Raw genomic sequence first — 25052 nt, forward strand, 5'->3', positions numbered from 1 at the left:
TATTTAAGCATTAGCAGTCACTCTGAGGATTTCTGCCAATCAAGGGGTTTCCGAACTGCAGTGCATTTTTTCACGCAATACGCCCGTGTGAATGGATGAGAAAATGCTAATTGAGGCCCATTTAGACAGGTCGAATGTCGGGCAAATGATGCCCGACACTCGTCCCCGTACATACTAGCTCCCGTGCTGCTGCACGAAAGTGAGTATCGCTGGCTCACAGTGGGGCGGCTGGAGGAGATTTCTCTCCTCGCTTTCCCCCACCCCTCTCCATTGACTTAACATGGCGGCCATTCAATATTGAATGGCTGCTATTTACACTGAGCGCTCCTCGTTCAGCTCTTCATCCATCATTTATGCAGAATAAATGATGTACGATGAGCTCATCACTCAGTGTAAATAGCAGCAGTTCAGTACTGAACTGAATCACAGGGAAGGGATGCCCTTCATCTCTCTCTCATCCCATAGCAGCAGCATTTTTTTGCCGCAAGACGCAGCTCCCAATTGAGTAAATGGGAAATTTTAATGCTAATTAATTTGGGACTTAATTGCGGAAAATCGTCTATGCACGCGATTTTCGGGCGAGTTAGCTGCAATTCTTTTGCGCAGCTAACTTCTGCGGGATTTTGATGCTTATGTGAACAAGCCCTTAAACTGCGTAGAACAGAGCATCCGATTGTCATTCTGCCTCTCAGAATGCAATAGAATCACAATGGCAGTGCCAACTCAACAGTCAGCATTTTGTTTAAACTGTTAATTAAAGCAATTCTTAAAGGTAACCTGTCACTTCCCTACTGTACTATAAGCTAAGTTATGGTGCTACTCTGGGAGGTCATGGGGAGCCGAGTGATGTCATTTTTATACCTGCCAACTCCCAAGTTCCTGCAATGTTCGCCAGTGAAGAACACTCTGGAGATGAAGATAAGCCTCATTTCTGAGTGACATGTGCTCTCATTTAAGTCTATGGAAGAGTCTTATCTTTGTGCCCAGTACAATCTTACCCGGTGGACACCGCGGGAACCATGGAGTTGGCGAATATAAAAATGACATCCGCTTCCTATCACACCCGGTTAGTTTATGGTGCTGTTACAAGTTGTTGCCTTTAATTATATTTACCCACTACACGATTTGTTATGTACTAGGAATATTACAGCTGTATTATGTGCCACTGAATATAAGGGGCCCAGCAGATAAGTGAATCATAGATGGAACATGTAATTTTACATCAGTGATTATAATCTTACAACAGAACATTATGGCTGTATGAATCTCACGTGGAGATGAAACAGCAGAACACTGATCAATCAGACATCCACATGAGCACTTTAATTATTGCCTCTCATACAAATGATTAACCATCTCGTAACAAAAGCATGTAGGGAAAAATAGAGTGTTACATTGTCATTAAAAATGAAAGAATATCCAGATAATATACACCCTGCATATAATAACACCGCTATGAATGGAAATAAAATTATTCCGTTTTTTACTCCTGTAACATACCTTAATCCACAGGCATTTATCTCATCAGTCAGCAGCGCACTGCTCTTAGATCAAAATCTTACTGAGAAATGAAGCTCTATACATAGTAATAACTCAGTGGAAAAATCCGTCAAGGCAAATGGCTTGCATCTTGTTTTCACAGCCTTGGAAACTGTCAGTTTAGATTGATGTTCAACACGAAATGATGTTCTGACTTGAAATAATCGACTTGCTGCATACTATATGTTGTGAAAATGACTATTTAATGACGACAGTTCTATCTCTAATCATCGAGCGTTCAATTAAATTCTTAAAATGAATAAAATATTTGACAGAACAATTCTATGATTTTAAAAATACAGATAGTCCCCGACTTGCGAACATTCGAGTTACGAATTTCGCTAGATACGAACTATCTGTACAGCACAGTATGATGTAATGCTACGGCATTACATCATACTGTGCAGGGACCGGGCAGGCTTCTATCAAGCCTGATAGAAGCCTGTCCGGTCACATCGCGGTTGCGGGGCAGCCGGGGACCTCCTGAAGGGCACTAGGGCTGTCTATGCAGAGCGCCTATCAGTCCGTGCGCTTGATAGGCGCTCTGCATAGGCAGCCCTGGGGCCTTTCAGGAGGTCCCTGGCTGCCTAGCAACCGCACAGCGTCCCGCGATCTCATCGTGGGATGCTGTACGGGCCCCCTGAACGTCGGGTGCCGGCTGTTTCTTACAGCGGGCACCCGGCGGCAGCAGTTCCGACGAGCCGCGCCGCTCGTCAGAACTGTTAACACTTTAAATACCACTGTCAGAGCGGTATTTAAAGTGTTAACAGTTCTGACAAGCGGCGCAGCTCGTCGGAACTGCTGCCGCCGGGTGCCCGCTGTAAGAACAGCCGGCACCCGACGTTGTATGGAGCAGGATCCACCCCAATCCCGCTCCATACTACCATTTGTTCGACTTGCGAACAAAACGGACTTGCGAACGGGCTCCCGGAACGGAACCTGTTCGCAAGTCGGGGACTACCTGTATGTACTGTGAAACTCGGCCCGATATTGCGTTCAGGAACGTGCGATTTTCACACGGACAAGATAGCTTCTCTTGGACACAACTTGTCTCTTCAGAGGTTGCCTCACCGATGTCTTTGGCTTGTTGCTTTTTCATATCTTTAATCCTTATTTTAGGGCTCAGTCACACGGGCGTTTTGTCACACGATTTTTTGTGTGCATAACTGATGCGTTCAAAAAAATCGCATGACCGAAGCTGGCGTCACGAGGAAAAATCTGCACCTAGCAGCGTTTATCCGCACCGGTAAAATGCCCAGATGACCTGAGTATATGTGCAGTGCGCATCGAAATGCTCATGAATCTTTAAGCGGCCCGAAATTTTGTCGCGCTCCATGAAGGGAGTGGAGTGCGGCGTGGTCAAAACATATGTTTGTGCGCAACATTGAAATGCAGAATGCAGATAGCCGCGTTCTGTGAATCGTTGTGTCCTATAATTTTTGCCACATGTGTTTGTGCGCATGTAAAAGTCGCACATGTGACCGCTTCCATTGAAAAGCATTGGTTCTATATAGATGCTGATCGCAAACGCAACTGACAGACGTATATACAAACGCTCGTGTGACTGAGCCCTTAAGATGAAGTGTTAATAGTGCCACACATTGCATCTCCTAAATACTGTATGAAAGAGCAACTCATAGCGCCCTCTAAGTAACAAGCAACAAGTTGCCCTGTCCCCTTGTAATAATGATCCACACTGTGCCACTATAGTAAATAAGGAGGCATAATGTTCCCCTGTAGAATTAGTCATAATGTCCCCCTGTAGTTATAAATATGCATATTGTCCCCCATAATAGCCATAATACCCCCTTTAGTAATAGCCATACTGTTCCCCTTAGTAGTTACCATACTGTCTCCTGTAGTAGCTATAATGTCCCATGTAGGAATAAATCAGGATAATGTCCCTTTTAGTAATAACTAGAGATGAGCGAGCACCAAAATGCTCAGGTGCTCGTTACTCGGGACGAAATTATCGCGATGCTCGAGGGTTCGTTTCGAGTAACGAACTCCATTGAAGTCAATGGGCGACCCGAGCATTTTTGTATATCGCCGATGCTCGCTAAGGTTTTCATTTGTGAAAATCGGGGCAATTCAAGAAAGTGATGGGAACGACACAGCAACGGATAGGGCAGGCGAGGGGCTACATGTTGGGCTGCATCTCAAGTTCCCAGGTCCCACTATTAAGCCATAATAGCGGCAAGAGTGCCCCCCCCTCCCAACAATTTTTACTTCTGAAAAGACCTCATTAGCAATGCATACCTTAGCTAAGCACCACACTACCTCCAACAAAGCACAATCACTGCCTGCATGACACACCGCTGCCACTTCTCCTGGGTTACATGCTGCCCAACCACCCCCCCACCCCCCCGCACGACCCAATGTCCACAGCACACACCAACTGTCCCTGCCCAGCCTTTAGCTGCCCTCATGCCACGCCACCCTCATGTCTATTTATAAGTGCGTCTGCCATGAGGAGGAACCGCAGGCACACACTGCAGAGGGTTGGCACGGCTAGGCAGCGACCCTCTTTAAAAGGGGCGGGGCGATAGTCCACAATGCTGTACAGAAGCAATGAGAAATCCAATCCTGTGCCACCTCCATCTGGAGCTGCACACGTGGGCATAGCAATGGGGAACCTATGTGCCACACACTATTCATTCTGTCAAGGTGTCTGCATGCCCCAGTCAGAGCGCGGTTTTTTATAAATAGTCACAGGCAGGTACAACTCCGCAATGGGAATTCCGTGTGCACCCACAGCATGGGTGGCTCCCTGGAACCCACCGGCGGTACATAAATATATCCCATTGCAGTGCCCATCACAGCTGAGGTAATGTCGTGCTTAATGCAGGTGGGCTTCGGCCCACACTGCATGCCCCAGTCAGACTGGGGTTCTTTAGAAGTGGACACATGCAGTTACAACTCCGTGTGGACCGAGAGCATGGGTGGGTGCCAGGAAGCCACCGGCGGTACATAAATATATCCCATTGCAGTGCCCAACCCAGCTGATGTAACGTCAGCTGTAATGCAGGTGGGCTAAAAATTAATTTGATTACACTGTAGCCGAGGGCCCCCAAAAAGTGGTGTACCCACAGTACTAATGTACCTCAGAAAAATTGCCCATGCCCAACCAAGAGGGCAGGTGAAACCCATTAATCGCTTTGGTTAATGTGGCTTAATTGGTAACTAGGCCTGGAGGCAGCCCAGTTAAAATAAAAATTGGTTCAGGCGCAAGTTTCAACGCTTTAATGAGCATTGAAACGTATAAAAATTGTTTACAAAAATTATATGACTGAGCCTTGTGGGCCTAAGAAAAATTGCCCGTTCGGCGTGATTACGTCAGGTTTCAGGAGGAGGAGCAGGAGGAGGAGGATGAATATTATACACAGATTGATGAAGCTAAAAGGTCCACGTTTTTGATGGTGATAGAGAACAATGCTTCCATCCGCGGGTGCAGCCTACGTATTGTTTAGGTATCGCTGCTGTCCGCTGGTGGAGAAGAGACGTCTGGGGAAATCCAGGCTTTGTTCATCTTGATGAGTGTAAGCCTGTCGGCACTGTCGGTTGACAGGCGGGTATGCTTATCTGTGATGATTCCCCCAGCCGCACTAAACACCCTCTCTGACAAGACGCTAGCCGCAGGACAAGCAAGCACCTCCAGGGCATACAGCGCGAGTTCAGGCCACGTGTCCAGCTTCGACACCCAGTAGTTGTAGGGGGCAAAGGCGTCACGGAGGATGGTCGTGCGATCGGCTACGTACTCCCTCACCATCCTTTTACAGTGCTCCCGCCGACTCAGCCTTGACTGGGGAGCGGTGACACAGTCTTGCTGGGGAGCCAGAAAGCTGTCAAGGGCCTTAGAGAGTGTTCCCCTGCCTGTGCTGTACATGCTGCCTGATCTCCGCGCCTCCCCTGCTACCTGGCCCTCGGAACTGCGCCTTCGGCCACTAGCACTGTCGGATGGGAATTTTACCATCAGTTTGTCCGCCAGAGTCCTGTGGTATAGCATCACTCTCGAACCCCTTTCCTCTTCGGGTATGAGAGTGGAAAGGTTCTCCTTATACCGTGGGTCGAGCAGTGTGTACACCCAGTAATCCGTAGTGGCCAGAATGCGTTAACGCGAGGGTCACGAGAAACGCATCCTAACATGAAGTCAGCCATGTGTGCCAGGGTACCTGTACGCAACACATGGCTGTCCTCACTCGGAAGATCACATTCAGGATCCTCCTCCTCCTCCTCAGGCCATACACGCTGAAAGGATGACAGGCAAGCAGCATGTGTACCCTCAGCAGTGGGCCAAGCAGTCTCTTCCCCCTCCTCCTCATCCTCCTCATGCTCCTCCTCCTCCTCAACGTGCTGAGATATAGACAGGAGGGTGCTCTGACTATCCAGCGACATACTGTCTTCCCCCGGCTCTGTTTCCGAGCACAAAGCGTCTGCCTTTATGCTTTGCAGGGAACTTCTCAAGAGGCATAGCAGAGGAATGGTGACGCTAATGATTGCAGCATCGCTGCTCACCATCTGGGTAGACTCCTCAAAGTTTCCAAGGACCTGGCAGATGTCTGCCAACCAGGCCCACTCTTCTGTAAAGAATTGAGGAGGCTGACTCCCACTGCGCCGCCCATGTTGGAGTTGGTATTCCACAACAGCTCTACGCTGCTCAGAGAGCCTGGCCAACATGTGGAGCGTAGAGTTCCACCGTGTGGGCACGTCGCACAGCAGTCGGTGCACTGGCAGATGAAACCGATGTTGCAGGGTGCGCAGGGTGGCAGCGTCCGTGTGGGACTTGCGGAAATGTGCGCAGAGCCAGCGCACCTTTCCGAGCAGGTCTGACAAGCGTGGGTAGCTTTTCAGAAAGCGCTAACCACCAAATTAAAGACGTGGGCCAGGCATGGCACGTGCGTGAGGCTGCCGAGCTGCAGAGCCGCCACCAGGTTACGGCCGTTGTCACACACGACCATGCCCGGTTGGAGGCTCAGCGGCGCAAGCCAGCGGTCGGTCTGCTCTGTCAGACCCTGCAGCAGTTCGTGGGCCGTGTGCCTCTTATCTCCTAAGCTGAGTAGTTTCAGCACGGCCTGCTGACGCTTGCCCACCGCTGTGCTGCCACGCCGCACGACACTGACTGCTGGTGACGTGCTGCTGCTGCTGACACATCTTGATTGCGGGACAGAGGTTGCGTTGGAGGAGGAGGAGGAGGAGGAGGAGGAGGGTGCTTTAGTGGAGGAAGCATACACTGCCGCAGATACCACCACCGAGCTGGGGCCCGCAATTCTGGGGGTGGGTAGGACGTGAGCGGTCCCAGGCTCTGACTCTGTCCCAGCCTCCACTAAATTCACCCAATGTGCCGTCAGGGAGATATAGTGGCCCTGCCCGCCTGTGCTTGTCCACGTGTCCGTTGTTAAGTGGACCTTGGCAGTAACCGCGTTTGTGAGGGCGCGTACAATGTTGCGGGAGACGTGGTCGTGCAGGGCTGGGACAGCACATCGGGAAAAGTAGTGGCGACTGGGAACTGAGTAGCACATGGCCGCCGCCGCCATCGTACTTTTGAAAGACTCCGTTTCCACAACGATATACGGCAGCATCTCCAGGCTGATAAATTTGGCTATGTGCACGTTTAACGCTTGAGCGTGCGGGTGCGTGGCGGCGTACTTGCGCTTGCGCTCAAACACTTGCGCTAGCGACGGCTGGACGGTGCGCTGACAGACATTGGTGGATGGGGCTGGGGACAGCGGAGGTGAGGGTGTGGGTGCAGGCCAGGAGACGGTAGTGCCTGTGCCCTGAGAGGGGGGTTGGATCTCAGTGGCAGGTTGGGGCACAGGGGGAGAGGCAGCGGTGCAAACCGGAGGTGTTGAACGGCCTTCGTCCCACCTTGTGGGGTGCTTGGCCATCATATGTCTGCGCATGCTGCTGGTGGTGAGGCTGGTGGTGGTGGCTCCCCGGCTGATCTTGGCGCGAAAAAGGTTGCACACCACTGTTCGTCGGTCCTCTGCACTCTCAGTGAAAAACTGCCAGACCTTTGAGCACCTCGGCCTCTGCAGGGTGGCATGGCGCGAGGGGGCGCTTTGGGAAACAGTTGGTGGATTATTCGGTCTGGCCCTGCCTCTACCCCTGGACACCGCACTGCCTCTTGCAACCTGCCCTGCTGCTGCCCTTGCCTCCCCCTCTGAAGACCTGTTCTCAGTAGGCGTAGCAAACCAGGTGGGTTCAGTCACCTTATTGTCCTGCTGCTCTTCCTCCGAATCCTCTGTGCGCTCCTCCCTCGGACTTACTGCCCTTACTACTACCTCACTGATAGACAACTGTGTCTCATCGTCATCGGTCTCCTCACCCACTGAAAGGTCTTGAGACAGTTGCCGGAAGTCCCCAGCCTCATCCCCCGGACCCCGGGAACTTTCCAAAGGTTGGGCATCAGTCACGATAAACTCCTCTGGTGGGAGAGGAACCACTGCTGCCCAATCTGAGCAGGGGCCCGAGAACAGTTCCTGGGAGTCTGCCCGCTCCTCAGAATGTGTCATTGTAATGGAGTGAGGAGGCTGGGAGGAAGGAGGAGCAGCAGCCAGAGGATTCAGAGTTGCAGCAGTGGACGTCGCAGAACTCTGGGTGGACGATAGATTGCTGGATGCACTTTCTGCCATCCACGACAGGACCTGCTCACACTGCTCATTTTCTAATAAAGGTCTGCCGCGTGGACCCATTAATTGTGAGATGAATGTGGGGATGCCAGAAACGTGCCTCTCTCCTAATCCTGCAGCAGTCGGCTGCAATACACCTGGATCAGGAGCTCGGCCTGTGCCCACACCCTAACTTGGGCCTCCGCGTCCTCGCCCGCGTCCACGTCCTCTAGGCCTACCCCTACCCCTCAGCATGGTGTATTACCAGTAGTGCAGAAACAGAACGCTGTAATTAAATGTGCCGCTTATTGGCCTGTGGTTGGAGGCTGACTTCGCTTACGGAACGCCAGGAAATAATTTTGCGCAAGCCTGCTGTAACACTTAGCTGGCTGCGTATGAATTAGGAGAACTACTACACCCAGCAGAGACCCAGAACACTGAGGACAGTCACAGGCAGCCCAAATTGATTTTTTTATCCAAATGTTTTTGCAAAGGCCCACTGCCTATATTCAATAAATATATCTCTTCTCTCTCTGCATCACCGCTACTGGCCCTGGAGTATGTCAAATAACTGCAGAGTGTTGCACTGTGGACTGGAATACAGCGGTGATTTAACAGCCAACACAGAGCCAGGAAATAATTTTGCGCAAGCCTGCTGTAACACTTAGCTGGCTGCGTATGAATTAGGAGGACTACTACACCCAGCAGAGACCCAGAACACTGAGGACAGTCACAGGCAGCCCAAATAGATTTTTTTTCCCCAAATGTTTTTGCAAAGGCCCACTGCCTATATTCAATAAATATATCTCTTCTCTCTCTGCGTCACCGCTACTGGCCCTGGAGTATGTCAAATAACTGCAGAGTGTTGCGCTGTGGACTGGAATACAGCGGTGATTTAACAGCCAACACAGAGCCAGGAAATAATTTTGCGCAAGCCTGCTGTAACACTTAGCTGGCTACATATGAATTAGGAGGACTACTACACCCAGCAGAGACCCAGAACACTGAAGACAGTCACAGGCAGCCCAAATAGATTTTTTTCCCCAAATGTTTTTGCAAAGGCCCACTGCCTATATTCAATAAATATATCTCTTCTCTCTCTCTGCGTCACCGCTACTGGCCCTGGAGTATGTCAAATAACTGCAGAGTGTTGCACTGTGGACTGCAATACAGCTGTGATTTAACAGCCAACACAGAGCCAGGAAATAATTTTGCGCAAGCCTGCTGTAACACTTAGCTGGCTGCGTATGAATTAGGAGGACTACTACACCCAGCACAGACCCAGAACACTGAGGACAGTCACAGGCAGCCCAAATAGATTTTTTTCCCCAAATGTTTTTGCAAAGGCCCACTGCCCATATTCAATCAATATGTCTTCTGTCCCTGCCTCACAATATATGTGTTCTGTCCCTGCCTCACAATATATGTCTTCTGTCCCTGCCTCACCACTACTGGCCCTGCACTATGTCTAATTACTGCAGGGCGCAATGCTCTGCACGGCCGATATACAAAAAAAAAAAATGTGCAACACTGCAAAAAGCAGCCTCCACAGTACTGCACACGATTAGATGTGGCCCTAAGAAGGACCGTTGGGGTTCTTGAAGCCTAAAATACTCCTAACGCTCTCCCTATAGCAGCTCCACCAAGACAGCACTTTCCCTCCTCTATGTCAGAACGCATCTGTGGCAAGCCGCGGGAGGGGACGATTTTTATACTCGGGTGACACCTGATCTCGCCAGCCACTCACTGCAGGGGGGTCGTATAGGGCTTGAACGTCGCAGGGGGAAGTTGTAATGCCTTCCCTGTCTTTCTATTGGCCAGAAAAGCGCGCTAACGTCTCAGAGATGAAAGTGAAAGTAACCCGAACATCGCGTGGTACTCGTCACGAGCAACGAGCATCTCGAACACGCTAATACTCGAACGAGTATCAAGCTCGGACGAGTACGTTCGCTCATCTCTAGTAATAACCATACTGTCCCCTGTAGTAGTCATAAAGTATCTTTTAGTAAGAGCCATAATGTTTCCTTTAGTGAAAGCCATACTATTGCCTGTAGGAGCCATACTGTCCCATTTAGTAAAAGCTATGATGTTCCCTTTAGTAAAATGTATAGTGTCCCCTTTAGTAAAAGCCATAATTTCCCCCTGCAATAATAGCCATAATGCCCCTTTTAGTAGCCATATTGTCCCCTTCAGTAATAACCACAGTATACCCTATGTTAATAGCCATCATGTTTCCTTCAGTAGTAGCCATAATGTCCCCTGTAACAATTAATAGCCATAGCATCCCCTTCAGTAGCAATAGCACCCCCTGTAGAAGCCATAATGTCCCATTCAGTAGTAACCGTGACATCATCGCGCTGCCTGCGTCACATAGAAGATGTTGTTCAGCGATGCAGGGAGCCCAGCATTGCTCTCTGCACTGGCGTTGTTACTATTAAATGCATCTATGTCCTAAAGATGCAGGTACAATTAACTGCAAATTCAGCCATAGATAATCAGCAGGTCACATTGGTAGCCCACAAAGCCTGGGCAGCAGCGCGGCCCACTGGGAATCTGTCTGGTCAGGCAGATTGCCAATGTGGACCTGGTGGCACCTCCTTCATTTCAGTGGAGTGATGTGCCCTGTGCAATCACACAGATCACACACCCCAAAGGGGGGCCTTGGTCAGGGCTCTTTCACACGGGCTTTGTGAAAATACAGGGAAGGGGAAAATCGCATGAATGAGAGAAAGCTGCGATCAAGTCATGACTAAACCTCCCGTTTTCTCACCTATTCAGATGGCTGGGCTGTGGCATATATACGCAGCTGCCTGGAATTCCGTTGGCCGGGGCGAGAAACTTTTGCAGCACTCTCACTCCCCCTCCCTTTGCCAGCTGATTGTGACAACAGAAGGAAAGAGGGAGGGAGGGACTTTAGCATGGCTTGCCATGCTAATTTCCCTCTCTTCTCTCCCCAACCTATGGAAGCTTCCGGCAAAGGGAGGGGGAGGAAATTCAGCGACCTGCTGCTAAACTCCCTCCCCCTGCCCTTTTCTGATGGCTGTCATTTGCTCCCAATGGAGTCTGTGGGAACTGGCTATGTATACCGACAAAAGATAGAACACATCCTATCTTTTCCAGCTGCACGTAAAAGAGGCAGGCTGGAATACGTAGCAGTGAGTGTAGTGTAGTGTAGTGACCTGAAGTGTGACACTACAGTATAAAAGTACGTAACTGCAAGTCAAGAGCAGCTGTCCTAACTACAGCTCATTTCACAAAGGGTAGTTATGCTGGATTTCGTTTAATAAGAAGTTGGAGTCAGGATAGGGAACTAAATAGTTAATTTAGCTTAGTCATTCCACTGTCATATATCATATAACCAACCACAGCCAAGCTGAAATAAGATCCCTGAGTGGACTATTCAGGAGAATAAGGGGGGTATTTCCTGTAACCCTCATCTGTGTCACACATGATAATTATAAATTAGGAGGTGGAAACAAGGGAGTCAGTAAAGAGAACGAGACACAGAGAGGCAGAAGGAGGGGGGAGAATGCCATCAGCCAGGCAAGGCATCTCATGGGCTTTTTACTTTTTGCCCTTATAGTAATACTCAATGTATTCAAACTATGTTATACGCACAATTGGTCTGCATCCAGATAAAAGGACAAGACTAGTAAATGCTGCACTGTTCAAGGATCTGTGAAAATGCTGAAGTATCTGTGAAACATGTTACAATAACCAGCAGCATATTTTGCTTTGTTTTATTGTCTACTTGTATGCTACATCCTTAAGGCTTAGAGCTTATTCAGATAAGTGTGGGCACAACTATGTTCAGTGGTATGGAGTGGAGTTGCACCCTTCCCCTTTATCAGCTTTTCAAACTCTGCGCCAAAGCGCTGGAGTTTGAAAGTAACCACAGGAAGATAGGTGCCGCCAGATCTTTCCCACATGTGGTATTCACTACATGCGGGTAAGGATAGGACAGGTCCAATTTTTCTCAGCCGTACGATTATCGGCCGAGAAAAGAGCTAATGAAGACGAAACCACTGAAATCCTATTGAAATCAGCGGTTTCGTTTTGTCCCGTTACTGTGCACTGACGTGCATATCAGCCCGATTATTGCCTTCTCTGAACCTTTTTTATACACAAATACACTCCATTGCGGCGAACATATTTGAGCATACGTTTGTCTATTGAAGCCTTTATACAACAAATAATCTTCTGCTCTGAGGAGCATGAGCTCCGCTACCCTTGCAGGTATTGCAGACACTTGAACAATGTTAACAGCTGATATAGTAATTATAGCAATTGGAGATACAATATCTACTTTAAGAAAAATACCAAGACCCTTTTATAGAAAAAAATATATTTTTCTTCTACTTGTAAATCATTTTATGACATTTTAGGATTTTATTGAAAATAATGAGTAATAAAAATGAGGAGAATACTAGCTTAAGGACTACTAGATGTGGGTCTACTGAAAACGAACGCATTATGCTAAAAATCAAATTTATTACATTGCATCATTCAGATGCATACATTTTAGTTAAATCAGATACAGTAAAAACTTGCAATAAGCTGCTTAATCAATTTTACTAAATAATATTTACACATATAACAAGTCTTGAAGATGCATGTTATATCTCTTAGGCCACTTTCACACGGCCGAGAAAACCATGTATGATTTGTGCACTTCGAGACGCACAAATCTTGCACGAATATGAACCCCATTCTTTTGAATGGAGTCATATACAGGAGTGATTTTTTTTTCTCCAAGCCATACGATGTAGGGAAAAAATTGTGGCAAGCTCTATGCCCAGAACGCATCGACTATCGTTTTCAATGGGGCTGGAAAACACATCACATGCCGTGCAATTTGCACAGCAGTGCGATGGGAGGACGCCACTTTGGAGAATCGCAACTTGTACAGAAGTGATGAGGTGTTAACACAAAAGCTCCCCACATCCATGGGGATATTGCACGTTCACGAGCCCGAAATCGCCCTGAGTTTTAACAGCTCAATATCGTGCTTGCCTGTGTTTGGAAGTCTTAGTAAGTACAGCCTCACAAATCTCCAATACAGTAATAATTACAAAATAGTAAGACAAGAATTAGGGACAAGTGAAAATGGACACAACAGCATGTAGAGGATTAAATGTGTTGGGAAATAGAGAACATAAATGACAACATTTATATGGTGTATTTTTGACTCACATACGCAGATAAACTGTTCCTAGCTACCAATTTATCACCGAAAGTGAAGATTTCCAGTACCCCAAAATAAATGTGTTAAGTAAACAATAACCTTATATAAACTAGCTCTATTCATTTTCTCCACCTAGGAAAGAAAAACTCATTGTTAATTTCAGGAAATTACCTGTTGAATGGATGTATTCCTCCCTTTGAGAGAACAGTGCAATCTGACCTGAATTGGTGTGATGCAAGAAGTGTTGCATTTGCAGACAGCTGGTAATGGGCAGAGCTTAACCCTTTCCTGACCGAGACATTTGATGCCTAAGGCTTCTTTCACATGAGCGACTGTGATATCGCTGCTACAAGATGATTATGATATCGCTGCTACAAGATCATTGTGATATCACTGCTATGTACACACGATTTTGTATAGTCAGTAATGCTTTTTTCTTGGGAAAAATGTAGCATTGCATCGCTGCTACCCACGATTTTCTTGCGTGATAAAATTGTGCGATTTTTCAGGGTAACATTAATAGGAGCTTCTAATGTTAAAATTGCATCGCACGAAAATCGCAAGTTCATGATATGCGGTGCGATAAACAAGGAGGCTCCATAGGGAAACATGGGCTACAAAAAAACGTAAATCGTGGCAGTATAGAGCATGCCACAATTTTGTATTCACGCAATGTAGCAGCCTACAAAATATCACTAATGTGAAAGAACCCATTGGAAAGCATGGGCTTCACATACCAGGTAAAAGAAAAAGTCTCCGCGCTCGTGTGGATCAGACTTCCTGAATGAAATCTTCTGGATGTCCATTTAACATCAAACTTTTATTAAAATTCTGAGCAACGCGCTTCGGCTGGTGTGCCTTTCTCAAGCTCTTGAGAAAGGCACACCAGTCGAAACGCGTTGTTCAGAATTTTAATAAAAGTTTGATGTTAAATGGACATTCAAAAGATTTTATTCAGGCAGTCTGATCCACACGAGCGTGGAGACTTTTTCTTTTACCCGGTTAGTTTACTTTTCAAGCACCCATTTGGATCGCTTGGTCCTCCTATGTTTCTCCTGATACATGGATCGTGAATGAAAGACATATCTACATGCTAACAAGGACAACAGGTGCTGGTGGGCTTCCTCTATCAGGGTTGTCCCACCGTGCACCAGGTAAGTCTTATTACCAGCTAATTAGCATATAATCCTCGTCATCCTTGCTGCATCATACTCGGCACACTCCTGACACAGATCTATGGGCTTCACATACATGCATTTTGTAGCGCAGTCGCATCGTTACAAAATTGACCTGCCCCGTGTGAATGGAGGCTGTTTTACCAATGCACTTTTTGGTGCGGTTTTAATTGCAACCGACCTGCCCTGTGTGAATGGCTGCATTCATACGGGGCATTACATTGGCAATGCCTACAATGCTCCTGTTTGTTTGCATAAGTTAAAACGTTGCACTTCCCGACGCAAAAGTTCTCTCACAAGAATGTTTAAAGTACTAGATTGACCCGATGTAAACTATGCGAACATAGAATATTTCAAAAGCGGTGGTTGTGAACTTCTAAATCTGGTTGGTTACAGGTCTCTCTGTTTGTCTGTCTTTCTCTCTGTCTCTCTCTCTCTCTCTGTTTGTCTCTCTCTGTCTACCTCTCTCTTTGTCTGCCTCTCTCTCTGTCTGTCTTTTTCATTGTCTGTCTCTCTCTGTTTGTTTCTGTCTGTCTCTCTCTCTCTCTGTTTCTGTCTCTCTCTCTCTCTGTCTCTATTTCTGCCTATGTATCGCTCTGTCTCTTTTGTTCTCTTTCTGTCTGTCTGTCCCTCTCTGTTTCTCACTGTCTCTATTGCTCTCTCTTTCTGTCTTTTATTGCTCTCTCTCTTTCTCTCCATCGCTTTCTCTGGGTCTGTCTATCGCTCACTCTCTCTGTCTGTCTATCGCTCTCATTCTGTGTGTCTATCACTCTCGTTCTGTCTGTCTATCATTCTCATTCTGTGTCTATCACTCTCATTCTGTGTCTATCACTCTCATTCTGTCTGTCTATCACTCTCATTCTAGACAAAAAATTGTATTCAGCAGCACTCACCATAACCCATAAGGGGGGGGGGGTTCTTCCACACGCAGGGTACTGCACGCCTAACTGGGAATGAATCCTAATCCCACGGTCGAATCGCCGCTGTGTCCTTTGATGTGATGTTCTGATGAAAATACAAGTCTTTTATTGCACCTGAAGATTTGGACTCTGCTGCCTATTTTCTCTTTCTATCACTCTCATTCTGTCTGTCTATCGCTCTCATTCTGTGTGTCTATTACTCTTGTTCTGTCTATCGCTCTCGTTCTGTCTTTCTATCGCTCTCATTCTGTCTGTCTATTGCACTCTCTGTCTATCATGCTCTCTGTCTGTCTATGACTGTCTATTGCTCTCTTTCTATCGCTCTCTCTTTCAATCTCTCTCTCTGACTGTCTATCGCTCACTCTCTGTCTTTCTATCACTCTCTCTGTTTCTCTCTGTCTCTCTATTGCTCTCTTCCTATCGCTCTTTGTCTCTCTACACTCTCTCTCTGTTTCTGTCTCTCTATCGCTGTCTCTGTCTCTCTATCGTTCTTTTTTTCTGTCTGTCTCTCTATTGCTCTCTCTTTTTCTCTGTCACTCTACCTCTGTCTGTTTTTCTATCGCTCTCTCTTTCTGTCTGTCTCTCTATTGCTCTCTCTGTCTGTTTGACTATCTCTCTATTGCTCTCTTGTCTATCACTCTCTCTGTCTCTCCATTGCTTTCTCTCTGTGTTAGGTCTCTCTTTTGCTCTCTCTCTCTGTCTCTATAACTCCTTCTCTCGCTGTCTCTCTATCGCTCTCTGTCTCTATATTGCTCTCTCTGTCTGTCTCACTATCTAGCTCTTTCTGTCTAGCACTCTCTCTCCATCTCTCTCTCTTTCTCTCTGTGTTTCTCTGTCTCTCTCTTTTGCTCTCTCTCTGTCTGTTTTAGCAGTGTATGCTGTGTTGCTTAGTTAAAGCAAAGGGGTCAAAGTGTGGTGCAAGAAAAAGCATGTAGGCTTATTTATATTAGATGTTTAATTATGCATACAGCTTTGCCTCATTGGGCGTCCACTATAAAAAACCTCATTGCATGGTGGGTCAAGTATGGGAGACATTAAGGCCTTGTTCACATGGGCTACAAAATCATTGCTATGTTTTGTAGCCTGAAACAACCCATTGGAAACTATGGACTTCACATACATGCGGTTTGTAGCAATGATTTTGTAGCGAGAGTTTGTAGCCCAAATGAATAATGCCTTATACATTGGCCTTTGGGACACGTTTTCTGTTTTCTGGCTTGTAAAAAAAGGTAAAATTTTTTCTACAAGGACATGACAGTCAATAGGAGCCCAGCCTGCCCTTTGAGACACGCACACCTGCGCGTATAAAAATCGCGTCCAGAATGGAACAGTTTGGGCAGGATGTGTGCACCCTGATATACGGACGGTGGTGGGACAGTATCAGTCTACATGGAGTAAAAATGGTGAGTCTTTTTGGGTTAATGTGTTTTGCCATAAGCAATTTATGTTTGAGCTGATGCAATATCTGACCATCTAGAAATTACCTCTGTTAATGCAAATAGTGTTTTCAAGGTCTATTGTGTGGCTGTCTTTGGCCCCCTTTGTACATGCACTCGGATGGCCCTGCATGTAGACATGGCTCCTGTACCCTTTTTGATGGTGTTTTGCATCTGGGCCCTACAACCTGTATGCAATTACTTTCTACCTTGTATCTTATCTATCTATATCTATCTTGGTCCCCCATTTGTTGTCACCCTTTTCACGGTCCTTCTATTTGGACCCAGCCTTGGATTTTTCTCTCCTTTTTTGGCTGGTATTTAATTTTTGTTCTTTTTCCTTTTTGGTGTGGTTGTTCCGCCCCTATAGAAAAACTGGTGAAGATTGCCTGGCGGTCCATCCGGGTCAAGTATAAGAGGGATCAAACACGATTAGCCCGGGCTGGACCTTCTTGTAGGCAGTCATATACGTTTGGCTACCTACTTGGCTTTCTGGACCCTCTCATTGAGCTGCCCCAGTAAGTATCTCAAGTCACTGTGCATTTGGGGGAAAGTGGTGGTCTGGAAATAGACCTTATAAACCTTGTGTGGCACAAAGTGTTAAGGCAGCAGTATGCAGTTGAAAGTTCTCACTCGCAACCTGAAGGTTGCGAGTTTAATCCCTGCTTGGTTCAGGTAGCTGGCTGAAGTTTGACTCAGCCTTCCATCCTTCTGGGGACAGTAAAATGAGTAGGTAATAAATAAATTACCTGAGAGCGCTGCAGAATAAGTTGATACTATACAAATAACAAGTCCCCTTAGCACATAGTCATTGTCGTAAAAATCAGTAGGTGTGGTTATGTATTTTGCAGGCACTAGCAGGGTGTTTATCCACCCAGGCCTTGAAATAGCTAGACTTTTTTCCAAAATGACATTGTTTTGGTACCCTTTTTCTGCTGCCGCAAGTACGCAGGCAGTGTGTGAAGCCCGCTTAATGGCCCTTTTTGTGGCCTTACAACTTACTACAGGCAAATGGTGGCAATATCTCAGGCCCTCTTCTTTTCCCTTTCCAATATGCTAGAAATTAAATGTTAGAGCAAAGTTGCTGAATGCTGTTCCACCATCTTCAATGCTTAGGGAAATGAGCACTCACAGGCTCTTTTGGTTCCCTTTCCTCTGCAAATTAGACAAGTATTGCCTTTTTATATGCTGTGTGCTTTTAGCTTCAGTGAACACGCCAAACATAGTTAAAAGATAGATGGACCAAGCAATCTCTTTCCTTGGGACCACAACCAAAGTGGCCTTGGGCAATAAAGCTTACACACTGGGCATTACTAATTTGGGACATTTGGTGAGTCATTTGCAAGTTGACATGCAATTTTTCTTATATGCAGAAGCTAACATTTTCTTTTGGTTCCCCTTCCTCCCATTAGGACACTTAGGGAAGAAGAGGAGGAAGCAGAGACCTGGACACTGGCTCCATGACTTTGGAGGATTCCCCAGAGTCGAGCCACCAACTCAGTCAGATCTCGGATCCAGGGCTCCACCTCGGGCACCCCTGGCAGTGCTAACCAATTCTTCTTCGTCCAGTGTGCTGGTCCAACTTGAGGTCTTGAACTACCTGAAATACTGGACGGATGAGGATTGTGCAGACCTTTACTGCTAGTCGCTGACCCCCTCTTCCAAAAGCTCCCCGAGAGCTTCATTACCACCATCAGAGGGTCCGTTGAGACACTTTTTGCCACCACCCTATAGCCTCAACCTGCAGAGGAAGTGTTTTGGTTTTTAGACCTCCCCCCCCCCCCCCCGTGCACTTAAGCTCTGGAGCCTCCCAGGCCTCCATCAGGTCAACGGCAGAGGCACAGGCAGTAAGGAGGGATGAAACGGCTAAGCGCAAAGCCCCATCTACAGCGCCTACTGCTGGGGTGGCACCTCCAATAGAGGCCCCTGTGGTTCCCCCCCCCCCAACTTCCGGAGCCACTAGTGGTTCCTGCAAGAGTTAGGGACCCAGGATGAAGCCCTGTGGCTCGGACCCAGCAAGACGAGGCTGGCCCTTCAGGGCAAATTATCCCACTTGCTGGCCCATTAAGGCATATTATCATAGAATTGTAGAGTTGGAAGGGACCTCCAGGGTCATCTGATCTAACCCCCTGCTCAGTGCAGGATTCACCAAATCATCCCAGACAGATATTTGTCCAGCCTTTGTTTGAACACTTGCATTGAAGGAAAACTCACCTTCCGTAGTAACCTGTACCACTCATTGATCACCCTCGCTGTCAGAAAGTTTTTTCTAATATCTAATTTTTGTCTCCTCCCTTTCAGCTTCATCCCATTGCTTCTAGCCTTTCCTTGTGCAAATGAGATTAGGGCTGATCCCTCTGCACTGTTACAGCCCTTCAGATATTTGCAGACAGCTATTAAGTCTCCTCTCAGCCTTCTTTTTGCAAGCTAAACATTCCCAGATCCTTTAACAGTTCCTCATAGGACATGATTTGCAGACAGCTCACCATCTTGGTAGCTCTTCTCTGAACTTGCTCTAGTTTGTCGATGTCTTTTTTAAAGTGGGGTGCCCAGAACTGGACACAGTATTCCAGATGAGGTCTGACTAAGGAAGAATAAAGGGGGATAAATAACTCACATGATCTAGACTCTATGATTCTCTTAATACATCCCAGAATTGTGTTTGCCTAGTATTAAAGCAATACTGTACCTTGCTGGACCCTGGAAGGAGGGAAACATAACTTTACACTTAGTGTGTCGACTAACATTTTTGACAATGGGCCCTGTGAGGGCCAAAGAAACAAGCCATTGTTTTACTACATTGGCCACTTTCTACTCCTGTTGCCAAAGTGTTTGAAAGTTCAAACAATAACACACACTCATTTCAGGGAGCGGCAGTTGGCCAATTTAGTACAAGCTCACAACCCACATCAAGGGTCCTCGTTGTTTTCTGAGTCCCTAACTATAAACAGGTGCCAATAAGTAGCTAACTAAGAAACAAAAGAAAAACTACTGTCTGGAGAAACCAGCTCATCTTCCTCCTTGCACATGGTCCGTCTGCCATGGAACCGCTCCCTGAGGCATCAGTAAGTAGTCCGTGAAGATGTCCCTGACTTGGAGACCAGAATTTGCAGGTATACCATACAGTACAGGCTCCTCCACCGCTTCCCCTGAGAAAAAAATTGTCTCAGCCTCCTCTGCATTCCAAACAGCATTATTCTGCTGACAAAAATTATGTAGAACCATGCAGGTGCAAATTACCACACACGTTGTCCAGAGCCAGCTGAATGGCACTTAGGAAAACTCTCAACCTGTTGGCGAGAATCCCAAACGCACACTCCACATAACGCCGGGCACGTGTGAGGCAATAATTAAACACCTGCCTCCTGGTGTCCATGTCCCTGCGAGCAAAAGGATGCATAACATGAGTCACCACGCCAAATCCCGCAATTACTACAAGGACTAATAGGGCATATGGACCTGTTGAGCCAAGAAGGTTCTGGGGCTCGGACACAGAGAGCTGATTGGTCATAGGACGCCAAACCATTCTGGAGGCCCTGAAAATGCAAGCTTCCCCAGGAATCCCAAAGGCAACAATTTCAACCAGCAGGAATCGATAGTTAATATCAGCTACTGCCAAAAAAAACACCTCAAAAAGCTGCCTATAGTTAAAATACTGAAAGCCTGAGTGCAGTGGCTTTCTGACACAAATATGCTTCCTATCCAGCTCCCTGATGTAGTTCAGAAACTGTGCAGCATCCAGAAATCCCGCAGCGACGCCCATCCAATCTTGACGAGAGGGCGTAGCCATAAGCGAAAGCACTAGACACCGCCAAATGACATCACAGGTCTCCCTTCTTTTTTGAGCTCCACACAAAGGGGACAGACACCTTGACTGTCTTCTTTTTTACTAGGTTGGCCATCCATTTCGATGGTTTGTTTAGTGAGGAATATATGTTGGCTCTGTGGGCCGTGACTTCTTTATCAAAGTCGCTTTGTAACGTCTTGCGAAGTTCAAGTCTAGCTTTGAGTAAGTTATTATGAGTGGTCGAGTTAGGCCTAAGTTGCAGCTCACTTTCCAAGCGTTGTATGTCCGACAGCAAAGACGTAGTCCTATTTAATTTTATTTTTTTTATATCTGGCCCCTAGCTTAATAAGGACCCCTCTCATAAATGCCTTATGGGAGTTCCATAGAATACATGGGTCCACGTCAGGGGAGGCATTCAAAGTAAAAAATTCCTCAATATTTTTTTGGATTTCTTTTTTATATTCGGGGATTTGCATTAAGTAGGTGTTATTTCTCCACACTCTAGCTGTCTGTCGGAGGCCACTCCAGGCCACCGACGTCACTGTTGGGGCGTGATCCGACCACGTGGCCGTACCGACTGCAGCCTTCACTACTGTTGTTATAAGTCGTTTATCGATCAGACAAAGATCAATGCGCGAAAATGTCCTATGCCGGGAGGAATAGAATGTATATTCCTTCGCCGCGGCATTGAGACAACGGAAGGTGTCGAACAGTGCGTTGTTTCTTAGCCATTTGTTTAAATTGGCGCCTGATCTGTTTGTTTGTTGGGTGGAGTCCATGGATCTCTCCGGGATTAAGTTGAAATCCCCGCAGAGAATCAGTGGGCCTTTCGCTATTTTACGCACCTTTTTCATGAGCTTGTTTAAAAAACTCAGATGCTTTTTGTTTGGGACATAGACATTAATTAGAGTAACCGGACTGCCTCTCAGTTCACCGACCAAAACTATGTATCGACCGCCTGGGTCGCATAGCTGTTTTTCAAGGGAGAAAGACATGGAGTCCCTAATCGCTATCATTACCCCAGCCTGTTTCTTGGTGGCACATGCAAATATAGTGTGTGGGAATTTTCTATTGACCATGCGGTGTGTGTCTGCGTCTAGTAGGTGTGTTTCTTGTATACATACGATATCGGAGTTTTCACGGAGGGCGTCCCTCCACACTGAGCTTCTTTTCTGTGGTTGGTTGACCCCGTTGGCATTCAGCGACCAGATTTTCAAAGCCATACCGCTGGAGATTGCACTCTGGAGCTAGGAGACAGGGACCTTGGGTGGTATACGATGCCTAGTATAACAGAACTATATAGGAAACAAGATGGTGTTACACCTAGAAACATGCAGATAACATATGATAGAACCTGTATCAGAGTTATGCGATAGACAAGAAAAAAACAACATAATAGCATAAGATGAAAAGGGCAAGCCGATGCTTGCGACATCTTTTGGGGGGGGGGGGTAAAAGTTCACCGGAGTATACGGTGCGGCCCTCAAGTCCGTAAGATCAAATCAGAGGAGGGCTTGTTAGGTAAAGGGGAAAGGCAAAATGCTTGCTTTACTGTGGGTTTAAGGGATTCTTTCGCGGCTCCTGCCCGGAGGTCCCTCGACGCGGGAAGAAGGGAGTTCTTTTAACTTCAGACCCCACAAATTTAGGGTGTTCTTCGCTGAGGCAAGATCTTGAAACACGTGGGACGTATTGTCTCTGGTAGCAATGATTTTCGTGGGGAAGCCCCACCTATATGGAATGTTAGCTTCTCTCAGAGCGAGTGTTACGCATGCGAATTTTCGTCTCGCTTCCATGGTGACTTGAGACAGATCAATAAACAGCCGGATGTCGCTATAGGGGCTTGGCAGGGACGTCATTTTTCTCGCTGCACTCATGAGGGCCTCTTTTGTGCTGTAGTGATGAATTCGTGCTATGATGTCCCTGGGGGTGTTCTCCTTCAGGAATTTCGGTAGCCGGAGCCTATGAGCTCTATCAATCTTGAGCTTGTGCTCTGTGATGTTTGGAAGGACTTTTTGTATCAGACGTGTAACATATTCAGGGATCTCAGAGTTAGAAACACTTTCAGGAACGCCACGGATTTTCACGTTGTTCCGTCTGTTCCTGTCCTCTAAGTCCGTTAGTTTGCTCTGCAGCTTGGTGACCACCCCCTCCAAGTCATAATGGGCATCTATGAGCTCGTTGTGCGATTTCACAAGCTCCTCCATCTTGTTCTCAGTGTTGGTCATTCTGTTGGTGATTTCTGAAACTGACTTGTCGACATATTGCGAGAGGCTTTTCAAATCAGATTGGATTGTATTCCTCAGCGCAAGTATCGCCTCTTTAATATAGCATTCAGAGGCTGGCTTATCTGTCGCTGTCAGGTTATTTATGTCACCCTCGTTTGTGAAGTGTGGAGAGTTGGTTGCAGGGGGATCATTTACTGCAGTGTCTGACATCTTTTGTCTGTGCTTTGCAGGGCTGTTAGATGTGGAGTGCTCTCCCTGCATCACCGCCGGCGCCATTTTGTTTTTGGCCGTGCGGCCTGAGGGGGACCCTTTCTTTTTTGTATGCTCTCCTGCTGTCCCTTTCTCTTCGTCTCCCGGTGCCACTATCCCCTCCTGCTCCCTGTCTTCTACATCTCTGCTGGTCGGGAGCAACGTTAGGGGTTTGCGGAGGTCTCTTACCGGGGTTCCGGTTGTAGATGCAGGAGTCCCTTCTGCCGCCATTTCGGGGAGGGAGCCGCGCGGACCGAAGAACTCCTCCAGCTGCGTCGGGACCGCTTTAGAATTCCTCCTCCTGGTTGCCGCCATGCTCTTAGAGGTTTTGCCTTGCCGAGGGTAAGTATTTCTTTGCCCTCCGCCTGCTTAGAACGTCGCTGGGAGCCGCTACCAAGCGGAGATTACAGAGATGCGGCCGTCTCGGTCTCGCTCCAGGCCACGCCCCCACATCACAGGTCTCCCTGACAATCTCAGAGATATTAGAGATGCCAAGCCAGAAAGCCAAATACAGTGAAGCAAATAAATTCCCAGTGGCAAAGAACCGGGGTGAAGAAGAGAAAGAGTACAGATATTACAAACAAATTTCAACACTCACGGTTTATCATACACAACAGGTGAGAATAGATTTTAAGGCACTGGATTTCCCACCTCCCCCCCCCCCCCCCCCCCCAAATTTAAATAAAAAAAAAAAAAAACTATCACGCACATCAGCGCAGAGTGGGCTCACAGTGGCTTACCATCCAGGACTGACAGCGTGGTTGGTTGGGGGCAAAAACCCCAAGCAATAACTGCATGGTTACACCATGTGTTTTCGTACAACGTTTGCCGTATACACTTTGTAACCTCCACTGACACTGGGCAGTTTGGTGGCAATACAAACTGGCCCACAAAGTGCATTTGGCAAGCTGTGTGTGTTTTTTTCCCTCATTTTATTACAATCATGGAAAAAAACACACATAGTTTCACCAAAGCAGCTTTAGGTGCAGTTTTAAGCCCAAACAAAACACCCCATGTGAATGTTGCCTTTAGGCTCCATTCACACAGGACAGTTTGGTGGCAATACAATCCGCACCAAATAGGGCATTGGTGATACCATGTGTGTTTTTACTATGTATTTAATAAAATGAGGGGAAAAACGCATGCAGTTTGGCAAAAACACTTTTTGGTGCAGTTTTTAATGCAACCGAAATGTCCCGTGTGAATGGAGACTTGTGGTGCGTTATGAAGGGAGTAAAACTGTCTAAGACTGTCAAGCTGCGACACCATCGGATGCACTCAGAACCTCTTAGTTCACCTACTTATCCTCACCGCCCCAGCACTATTGCTACTACTAGGTTGGTCACTACGCACCTCCTCTGAGGTCTCAGGCGACTCCTCAAATGCGCTTAACAGTAACCAGCCAAAAAGAATATTATCTTGCGACGACATGCCTCCAAGTGCAGTCACTATCTTGCAAATTCAGATAGAACCAGAAGCAGAATAAAGCGCAGCCATACTTGTCACCATTTTACAGCAACTTGCAGTGTGCTGGACAAGGATTCTCTGTTCTGTAGATCAGGCCGTTCATAGTGTTATGTGCTGCTATGCTGCTAGCTGCGCACATTCACTTGTGTAAACACACGAAGTATGCGCGAATGTAGATCTCGCCTTCTGCTTGGTTCACAGGATTTTTGCACACCAGAGAGGTGGGTTTTTTTGCGCGGCTATTTGTGCGTACAGACAGCGCTCGTGTGAATGAGGCCTCAATAAAAGAAACAAGAGTCTGTCTATCACATTATTTTATACCCTTAACCCTTTCCAATCCAATGTCGGGCCTGCCCCAACATCATCATTTTCCTCCATAGCTCCGATGTCGGGACAGGCCCGACACTGCAGTGCAGGACTGCATCTGCACTCGATCATCAGACACATCGGGTGCAGATACA

At 47.1% G+C, this 25052-nt stretch overlaps 1 protein-coding gene across 1 annotated transcript in view; it reads right to left on the bottom strand.

The window, feature by feature from the left end:
- Positions 1-21873, bottom strand: part of MC2R (melanocortin 2 receptor) — a 35323-nt gene extending 13450 nt beyond the window's left edge. Inside the window, exons 1-2 of the mRNA XM_066578848.1 lie at positions 21775-21873; positions 19553-19563 (exon numbers count right to left, since the gene is read on the bottom strand). Of these exons, the coding sequence (XP_066434945.1) occupies positions 19553-19563; positions 21775-21873 (110 nt within the window). The remainder of the gene's footprint in view (positions 1-19552; positions 19564-21774) is intronic.
- Positions 21874-25052: the final 3179 nt, after the last annotated feature.

The sequence above is a fragment of the Eleutherodactylus coqui genome, chromosome 9 (genome assembly GCF_035609145.1).
Source record: "Eleutherodactylus coqui strain aEleCoq1 chromosome 9, aEleCoq1.hap1, whole genome shotgun sequence".
Lineage (NCBI taxonomy): Eukaryota > Metazoa > Chordata > Amphibia > Anura > Eleutherodactylidae > Eleutherodactylus > Eleutherodactylus coqui.